The following is a 10,474-nucleotide window of genomic DNA, read 5'->3' as shown; positions in this document are numbered from 1 at the left end:
CCTCTACGCAGAAACCCAATTCCCAATACTACACCATGACTCTTGGCTCGGGAGGATCCAGCGTCGTGGGTAAAGACTTCCTCCTTTCATGAAGATATTCCTTAAATGCTAGTATTAATTTTGGTTCTTCTATTCATTTTCATCTTCCTCGTAGTCAATCTGCAAATGAGTGGGTGGGTTTCATGGGTTTAAGCCTTTCAATTTCCCGAGAGGAAGCCTGCCTCAATTTTTAGCTGCGGATCTAAATTAGGAAAATTGTTCTTAATTTTGATTGTCCATACATATATTGCGGGGGTTTTGATCGCACCTACTTTTATTTCTCAAGATTATGAACTTCAATCCATTGAGTTTTTAATGAATTATTTATCGACTTGAATTTTCCTACTTGAAGTGTAAAGAAAGACATTGTAAGATTTCGTAAGGCTCTGGTCACACATCAAATTGATTTTCGAGTGCATATGATATGAATGTTTTTATGCGGTGCCTTTGCATTTGATATGTTCATGGTTCCCATTGCTCTTTGTTTCTACTACGTGGGAGTCTATTTATACATTTAATGAGTTTTGTCAGTTAATGATTTGGTTTTAAGATATTTAGTTTCGAGGTTGTGGACTGCACAGTGTTTGCAGTAGCTGCTTTTATTGTCAATCCGTTTTACATTTTCAACCGTATAAAAGACATCTCTATTTAGATTCTGGCTCAGTCGTATCCCAACTAGCGGCGGTAATTTTCACGATTCTGTTTTCTAAGTGGTTTGGCCAGTTAAATTTTCAAAGGATATGTTATACAAAGATTACCTTCTTATCTTACTCACGATGCACTTAGATCTCACAGGTCGTGTGTGAATGGCTGAAAAATGGAGCTCCCCTTATCATTCTCTTGCACTTTACACCTGTTGTGGCCTTGTAGGCGATCATTTGCTGTGTTAGGAAAATGAAACTGGCATTCTTCATTCTAATTTTTCCACATTTTTGTAGTTCCTCGAAATTTCAGACTGTTGGAGGAACTTGAGCGTGGAGAAAAGGGAATTGGTGATGGTACTGTGAGCTATGGAATGGATGACGGAGATGATATCTATATGCGCTCGTGGACTGGTACCATTATAGGTCCCCACAATGTGAGCATATCCTTTGACTATACTGTGATGGTCAAATAGGTTTATAACATGAATTCATTTTTTATGCATCGCATATCAGTTCATAAATGTGATTTGGCATGAAGATAGCAGTTTGCAATTCTCATATGCCTCCTGACTCGTGTAATGTTCAAAACTTTTTCGCTAGTTTATATATAATTGGTATCAGTATGCATATTTGTTTTTTTTTTCTTTATCTATCAATGAGATTATTTCCTTGAGATTGCTTTTTCTCTAAATCAAAGTTTTGTTCTCCCTTGGAGTTAGCTTATTTGGTAGTCAACAGCCATAATTCTAAACTGAATAGCTTATAATTATCGTGCCATTACTTCTGCAGTAGATCAGGTTAAGATGTCAAGTGCAACAAGTTATGTACATTCTCAATCATTTCCTCATCAATCGCTTATCTTATCTTCTGCCCTTTTGATTTGTGCGTGCTTTTTTTATGGTTCCTGTGTTGCTGGTTTTTGTGTGTTAAGTTTGTAAATTTTGATAAAGTTATTGTTGGAGGTTGCTAATTTTAATTATTAATATTATTATTATTTATTTATTTATTTATATTCTTTTTTTTTTCTTTTTTCTTTCAAGCTGTTTGTGAATGTAATGCTAAAAACTAATTTTACATTTTCTTTTGCTTTCAGTCTGTGCATGAGGGACGCATATATCAGTTGAAAGTTATTTTGTGACAAAGATTATCCAGAGAAGCCTCCCAGTGTTCGTTCCATTCCCGCATTAACATGACTTGTGTAAACCATGAAACTGGAGTGGTACAGATACAATCAACTCAAGGCTAAGTTGACACCGTTGTTTTTCTTAAGGCAGAGTTATTAATAGTACTATTAATATTGATTGAATGATAAAGGTAAAAGTGATATATGGGCCAAGGGAGTTGCCAATTTAACTTTCAAGTGTTACCTCGAACCATGCTAGATCCCGGAAGCTTCCAAAATTAGCTAATTATATTTTTAATGATTTACTTTTTCAAACCCTTGCAAAGCTGTGACAATTTTATCTTTGTTGCTAATGTTAATTCATGTCACCTTTTTACATAATAATGGTGATGAATAAAACTTCCCTATGTTCAGAATATATGTAAGTAGAAATTTTAATGGCATCTGGAATCAGAAGATTCCGTACAAGTGAAGTCTCCTGGTTTTAGTGGCAATTGAAATAAGAAGATCTATTCAAATAAATTTGACTCTTAGAAGTCCTGTTCTATCACTTGTATTGTCTCGATATGTATATATATATAATGTGTGTGTGTGTGTGTGTGTATTTGAAACTCCAATATCTGAAGGTTCATGGTAAATCCAGCTTTTATCTTTTTGGTAAGGATTGTGTATTTGTTATTTTTACTTCATCTGGGATGAATGTGATGTGTTGGATACTTTTAGCCCGGCAAAACATATGCTTATGATATAATGGCATTCATGGTCTAGGTGGAACCAAAAAAGTTTGGGCTTCTATCAAATTGGCAGAGGGAGTACACAATGGAAGACATACTGACGCAGCTGAAGAAAGAGATGGCTGCTCCGCACAACCGTAAGCTGGTCCAGCCTCCTGAAGGAACCTATTTCTAGTGTAAGACATGAAGGTCCTATTTGACCATATTCTGATTGATAGTTATCTCATCGTGTTAGATGGAAGTTGTATGGGGGAATGCCTGAAAAGCCATCTCATATCGTCTCTCCTGGATTCCTCGTATCTTTTATCCTGCTTTATTCTCTTTGTGAACTATGTGGAGATAGTTGGTGATGGGATTTCTTCTGTGTGAAAATTAATGAACATCTTGTTAATATCACAATTCTTGTGTTCTTGAATGCTTTTATCATCCTCGGAAGGAAAATTTGAAAAGAAAATAATTTGTTATCTTGGTTGTGAAAATTTTGCACCAAGTGATTTCTAATTGTATAGAACCTTTTTATATCTGGCTGTCCTTCCAAAATTTTCTGGATACAGTTATTGTTTGGCAATATCCTAAACTCTTCTGTTTCCAGCTATTATATGCATGAAGGTATAAAATCTGAGTGACAAATATTGGCAAATGAGTTTCATACACGTTTTTTCTGTCCTTGAGATGCATTAGATGCAAATCATCCATTATGAGTTATCCATATATAAGAAAGGACAGTTACATTTGCATGTACACACGTAAATGAGTAGAAGACACTGCTGAGTTCACTGAGTATACTATAAGGTTATGAATCTTGTTATATTATGTTTGTCATATAATTTATGTCTTCAAATTTTTGTGTATATTTATTTATTGTAAATATAGGATCATTAAGAATATAGCCGAAATTGTATGGTTGGAATTTTCTAACTCGAAAAATCTTCAGCTTAATTAGCCCACACTCGAATAACCTGACAAGTCAAGAGAAATAGATTTGACATACCTAACTATGAGGGAGAGGAGAAATGACTAATCTCATGTTTATGAGATTTGGCATTCCATCGAAAATGATGGTTCTCATTATAAAAATTGTATCAACCAAAGGATCGAGGATGAATGTAGGAATCACCGTTTTATTCGTGTATACCAGTCATGCTCTAATGAAATAAACCTAATAAATTAGTGAACTAACAATCTATAATGTATAAAAGAAATACTATAACTTTCAATTTGAAATCAATTTTAGAGTGACAATTTTATGATTATAATAAAATTGGAAAGGAGAAATGACTAATTTCATGGTTATGGAATCTGGCATTCCATCGAAAATGATGGTTCTCATTATAAAAAAAATTACCATTTAGAGGATCGATGATTAGGAATCAACATTCCATTCTTGCATATCAGTCATGCTCTAATGTAATATACTTAATAAATTAGTAAATCTACCATCTATAATCTATAATATAAAAAAAAAAAAATACAACTTTCAATTTGAAATCAATTTTGAATTGACAATTATATGATTATAATAAAATTGAAGGTTTATTTGTAATTATTTTTTTTCTTTGTAAAATTGTAAAATTCGTCTAATTATAAAATATTTGATATGCATATCAAATTAAATATTCTCTAGTTTAATAGTATATTTTATGTAAATTTTAAATTTAAAATGTAAAAATTATATTTGTTTAAATATTAAAACTTACAACAATTATATCTTTCATTTCTTATCTTTTTCTTGAATAAATCTATTTTCATTTTTTTACTTTTAACTTATTTTTTTGCTTCTTCATTTATTTTAATATTTCGTTCAAATATATTCCATTAAAATTATATATTTTTTTATTATACTTATAAATGTAATAATTTGGGATTATATCAATTGTGTGTATATATATTTCGTGTATAACACTCGTTCAACATAAAGTTTTAAGTTTGAACCTACCAATATATATAGCATTGGTGCAAATGCTAGTTCAATATAAAATTTTAAGTTCAAGCCTATCGGCATATCGTATTGATGCAAATGCTATTTCAACGTCTCATTATGAATGACATGTATTATATTTTGGTATGTTCTACTATAAGTGACATATTTTCATAAATAGAAAATTCAGTCATAAAAATGGTGTAGGTCCTATCAATTTTATTCATTTTATATGTTTTTCTTAATTTTGGTGCCAAAAAAGTGTCAAGTCAGTTGTAGTAGAAAGGAGGGGTATAAAGTTTTGAGTTCGACCATCTTTAGACTACCCCCAATCGTGACTTTTGGGGAGAGTCACACATGTAGGACAAAACAAGATGATAAAAAAAAAAAATTACAAAGTCACCAAAATTGGGTGACCTGGGGGATCTGCCGCCCCAAAGTCACGCCGTCCCACTTTTCTCTTTCCATGCCACTTGTCAAATTTTAAGTGGTAGATTAAATATTTGAATAAACAAAATTTTATAATGTTTTTTCTTTATAAAAAATATATTAAAATTTTTCTTATTTTTTGCTCTATAAATAGAGCCTAACTTCACTATATTTTACACCCAAACAAAAACTCTCTCTTTCTTCATTTCACTATATTTTCATTATGGATCCAAATTATCCCAATTATTATTATCCAAATTCTCAAAATCATCAAAACTCCCAAGATTATCCTAATCCTCAAGATTCTGCAAATTTTTCATCTTATCCGACTCCTCCTTTTTTTCCAAATTTCGAAAATCAACCAAATTCTCAATTTTATGAATCTCAATTTTATGTAATTTGTATTTTCTAATTGTATTTTTAAATTTCACGTATTGTACTTTGATATATTTAATTTCAGTTGTGTGTTTAATTCTTGTAATCTTCCTTTGTGATTGAGTTAAATATCAATTATAATATATGACAATGTTTAATTATAATATAATTACAATTAAAAAAAATATTTATTTTATTTATCAAATATAATAAATAAATATTTAATTTAAATTTATATTTTATTTTAGATATTAAGATAATTTAAAAATAAAGAGAAAAGAAAAAATATGTAGGTTGGGTTGGTGTCACCATTGGGAGTAAAAATTATACTAGGTTGTGGATTGTGTAGGTGGATGAGAGAGAAATGAATATTTATTAAAAAGTGAAGTAAAGTTGAGTTGGATGAGTGTCACGACTGTGAGTAGTCTTAAAATTATTATCACCGTAAAAAATGGGTTGGAGCCCAAATTACGCAAAAAGTAAAGGACCTGTAATTAATTAATCGGAAGGGTACAAGAAACTGAAAAAAGGAAGCCAAAAGAAAAAAGTAAAGGAAGCCGAAAAGCCATTATAAGAAACGGAAGGAGACCAAAAAGCGACGATCTACAAATTGCTCTCTACACTGTGAATTTGATACTCCAGTCTCCAGCTGTGCTATATAATCACCGAATTAATTATTCACATACTGCAAAAAAAGAGTTACCCCTCGTCACAATCTCCATGTAATTCACATTTACTCCATTTTGGTTATGTAATTTATTTTTGAATTTTTGCTCAGACTAGGCAGTTTGTTGAATGTTTACGAGTTGCTTGATTTTGTGCTATTAGATTCATGTTTCGATTCACGGGTTCGTATACTTAGTAGAATTTTCATTGTTCTTTTATTTTGTTTTATTTGGATTACTGTTTCTTAGTCCCAGAAATTTGTGGTGGAAGCTTAAAATGTTTGGTCAAATGCATATGAGTGCCATGTGTAAGTTTCGAATAACTCTTGTTGGCGTTTTGTGTGTTTTGGGTGGAATTTTCTGTTAACGTTTTAGGTTATCCATTTTCGAATTTTTACATGCTACCTTGCTGCCTTTATGAATCAGAAAAGGAGAAATAGAATAAGAAAGAAAATAAGATGGAATTCTAACCTGCATCTTTTTTATCTGCAAAACGTAGTTTGAAATCTGCGCCTCTGAGTCATTAGGGCTTAGATGCTGAATTCTGTTTCAGTTGGCGAGCCAGATAAAATTATTATTTTCTTAGACGGGCAACTTTTTCGCTTAAGAAAAAATAAGTAAATGTCCATTATGCAAAGTCTTGAAACCCCAGACCTGCCCTTTCTAGTTTAGCTTAAAGTGCACTACCTCTTGATTTTAATAGGAGATGATAAGCGGGCTGCTTCTATTACAACGTACAGATGATTGCAATATGGTTTTGGGTTTATGTATATTGTTGCATGTTGCATGCAATCCTATGTATTCGTGTGATATAGGTTTTGGGGTATTGTATTAGTTCGGTAAATCTTGTTGTTGTATCTTTCAGATGTCGTTGCATATTGGAAACCTATCAGCTGGCACTCGTATAGATGAGCTTCAACGTGTTTTCCGGAGGTTTGGTAGGTGTACTGTACGAGTGAAGGACAAGTATGGTTTTGTAGTTTATGATTATCCTGCTGGTGCTGAAAAAGCTCTTAAAACACTTCGTGGGACAAGGATTTGTGGTCAGGCCATAACAATATCATGGTCTAATCGGCAGCCCCGGAATTTGCAAAGGCTCCCCACTGGGGAAAAGTCGAACGAGCTACCACACAGAAGGTACTCAATGAAAGAATATGCTCATCGAAGGTTGGGTTCATATGGTCGTCGAGAGAATGAGATGAACTCCCAAGAAGCAGATGGTGAACTTAAAACTGGTGCTTCTGACTTAATTTACGAATCAACTAGGTACCGTCCAGATGATTCAAAACCTTATGTGAGGGAAAGCAGTCATACTTCTCCGAGTGATCATCATGTGAAAGGAGATGGTAGAAAGAACCATCTGAATGTTAGTAGGTGGGACGAACAGGCTATAGACCCACTTAATGAAATTTATTTGGAAAATAATTTGGACTTTGACCGTTATGAGCCTCATAACAGCGACTGTAAAAAGGAATTGGATGAACGTACAGACATATCTCCTTTGGTGGGTTCACCTTCTGTCAAGAAGATCCAAGACAGAAGAGGGCTTTCCTACAATGAAAAATCTCAAAAGAGTTGCTATATTTGTGGAGAGGTGGGCCACAAAAGGAGCAACTGTCCACTAGAGCCAAAGAGGCATGCATCTGGTTGTCGAGGAAGGCCACATCCCAGTGGTGACACTGTTCCCATTAGTAGTCAGGACAGTGACAAGGAGCCATCAACTTCAAAAAGCTATCAGAGGTTGCTGAGACGTGGAGATTCTTCCACTCAGGAGATTTCTCCTAGAGGAAGGGGGAATGAGTTCAAAGATAAAAAGAGAAATTGGAGGGACTATGAAAGTCAGGATAAAAGTCATATTGAGAGAGCAAGAGGTCCATCATCATCTTCAATCCACTCTGATTATACTTCATCCAGATCACAGTCTCCTTCTAGATCATCTCAACCTTCATCACGATTCAAGTTGAAGTCAGTACATTCAGAGAAAATTTCCTTACCTTCTTCTTCTGGATCTTCACCTTCACGTCATTCTGGATATAAAACCTTTAAGTCACGGTCCAAAGCCGGATCAATGTCACTTACTTCTTCATCTTTACCTAAAGAGGTCAATCAAAATGTATCTCCCTTTCCAAATAAAGCTCAGGAAAACTCCAAGGGTTCTTTGGCAAATGTTGTTTCTCTTCAGCAAAGTATGGATGTAATTGAAGAGGAAACACTGTTAAGGAGGACTGTAGGTTCCACTAGAACTCGAAGTATCTCATTCTCGTTAGAAAATAAATGTGAAACAAGACCTGCTAACTTGGAACAAGAAGGCATGACGAAGGATTCATCTGGGAAGGATAATAATCTATCTCATTCTTCCCCCAAGGACTCGCATGAATTGTTACTGTCAGATGGTGATGAGCATATTGTTGATAATTTATCTCTGCACTCTATGAAAGGGATGAGAGATTCACAAATTGAGCAACATGTAGCTGAAACAGAATCTAAAAATCCATCAATGTCTAATGCTTCAAGTTCAGCGAGAATGTCTTTAGAGGAAGTACACATGGTTCTGAAACATTATGGCCTGCAGCACCCTGAGGAAAATAGAAAGGACTTATCTGTTGAAGTTTATTTTGGTTCCGCCCGCTTTTGGCCTTGGGAGATGATTTACTATAGGAGATTAAAGAAGGGTCCTATATCAGCTGAGAACTATGCAAGGAGAATTGCTCAGAATGCAGAATTTGGTATTATTGACAGACATGTTAGAGGCAGTAGTGGTTGGGGAGAACTTCATGAGAAAAGTTCTTGAGCATCTTTTTCTGCGATTAGTGTTTCTATTACTCTTTCATCATTCATCTGAAGTCTCCTACTGAAGTGTTGATTGGGCACCGACAGTTATATTTCTTCTGGTCATGTGCTTAAGTGTTGCTGAAATTCATTTAGAACCCTGGTTTCATCTTTCATCATGTTGTCATGGAATATGACATGACACACAAGACTTGTAGGTTTCTCTTGGTTATAATTGCTAAGTTTCAGTGTATGAGAATTTCATCAAGTAAGAGTTTTTTATTTTTATTTATTTGTTTAATTTTATTTTACATCTGCTTTAAAACTTCTAGTCATGGTTATAGTTACAAATCTATACTGCAGTATAATGAATCTTGAATCTTGACAACCAAAATTAGTCATCTGATATGCACTTAATATGTCTTTTGTTGGGAACTGCTTTCATTTGTTATGCAATAACTTTTGCTGCTAATCCTATTGCCGTTTTGCCTGTAGCTTATGTTGACCTCGATATCATCATTTTTGGGTGGGTAATTAATTAAGCTTACTGTTCATAATATGCAAGTCAGGAAGACTACAGATAAATGCCATCATTTTGAAGCGTAATAGCTCCAGAGTTGAACTGAAGAAACTTTAATGGTTCTCTGAATCTTAAAACTTGGCTTTCTTGGTTTGCTTGGGACCATTGTTGGTAATGCTGTAGCATTTTTGCATTCGGAAAATGCAGGTGCAGTGGGAGTAGGTTTTCTATTTTATTTTGTGGTTTAGTAAAAAGAATGTGTGGTATCTTGTGGCGCATTATACTTGTACTTGCCTTATGTAAAGTCTTCCCTGTGTGTTGAGTGTGTTTACTTGTACAGAAAATATGAACTTATCTTTGATCTTATGACATAAAACACATTTAGTTTGTATAGAAAAACTGTGTAAGATCAAAGATAATGTCTGGTAGCGTGGGTGTGTTTGTGATTTTGGTCAAGGCTGTACAGATTCTTATGAAAGCATTATATAATGCTTCCTTTTACTTATTAGTTCCCTTGACTGTTATGTGGCTTTTAAGAATGTGCAACAGATTATTTACTTGGCTTCACTCTGACCTGGTCTGTGTCATTTTGTAGTAAAACTGGTTTGGCATGTTTCTCTAGCTATTATGCCTGCAAAATCTAATGGAATTTCTTTTAGATACTTTTACATCATTTCTAGAAGGCTCAGTATTATAGAGGAGACTGGTTTTCTTTATTCTTGTTTTGATACAGGACAATGTCTTTGTAATTTCAATATTCATTAATCTTTATTCAATTTAGAATTATCTAGAAACCTTGGATTCCTGTTTGGCCATTTTTAACTAATTGTGTTTTCCTTTCATAACTTGGGAAATTGTATCTAAAATATGTCAGTAGTTTTTTGTTAGGAAATGTTTATAGTGGCAGAAATCCCATTTGACTATTCTGGTATGTATAAACTGTTTCATTTTTTATTCTATATCTCATATAAAAGCCAAATGCATCAATTTACACACAGAGCTCTGAAAACAGAAGCAGCCAGAGAATAATTGGTTATTGATTTCTCCACCTTTCTCCAAATATTTCCCGACACCCTCTTGTTCTGTTCCTAAATACTGTCTCTATCCTTCTTGCAGGACACTGAATCTCTCCACTTCAGCTGTCCTCTTGCCTTCAGCAATCCTTTGACTACAAAAAAAAAATGCTTAAACTGATGTTAAAGTCACACTTTGGCTTTTTGTTTGACTCGATATCTCTTGATTTGCAGCTATATCGACA

The 10,474-nt window shown here is 33.8% G+C and overlaps 1 protein-coding gene and 1 pseudogene across 1 annotated transcript; both read left to right on the top strand.

Annotated features, from left to right (window-relative positions):
* The first annotated feature begins 6 nt into the window (after positions 1–6).
* Positions 7–2,939, top strand: LOC131002271 (ubiquitin-conjugating enzyme E2 variant 1D-like; annotated as a pseudogene).
* A 2,852-nt stretch (positions 2,940–5,791) lies between these two features.
* Positions 5,792–8,984, top strand: LOC131002297 (uncharacterized). The gene is made up of 2 exons (XM_057928796.1): positions 5,792–5,984; positions 6,793–8,984. The coding sequence occupies exon 2, from the start codon at positions 6,793–6,795 to the stop codon at positions 8,716–8,718; it is 1,926 nt and encodes a 641-aa protein (XP_057784779.1). The 5' UTR covers positions 5,792–5,984; the 3' UTR covers positions 8,719–8,984.
* The last annotated feature ends 1,490 nt before the right edge of the window (positions 8,985–10,474 follow it).

Source organism: Salvia miltiorrhiza, unplaced genomic scaffold (assembly GCF_028751815.1).
Source record: "Salvia miltiorrhiza cultivar Shanhuang (shh) unplaced genomic scaffold, IMPLAD_Smil_shh fragScaff_scaffold_101, whole genome shotgun sequence".
In the NCBI taxonomy this organism is placed as follows: Eukaryota; Viridiplantae; Streptophyta; class Magnoliopsida; order Lamiales; family Lamiaceae; genus Salvia; species Salvia miltiorrhiza.
This window is presented reverse-complemented; position numbering and strand designations above follow the sequence as displayed.

What these genes read in the sequence shown, in the direction of transcription:
- LOC131002297 (XM_057928796.1), top strand. Translation starts at nt 6,793, where the DNA reads ATGTCGTTGCATATTGGAAACCTATCAGCTGGCACTCGTATAGATGAG.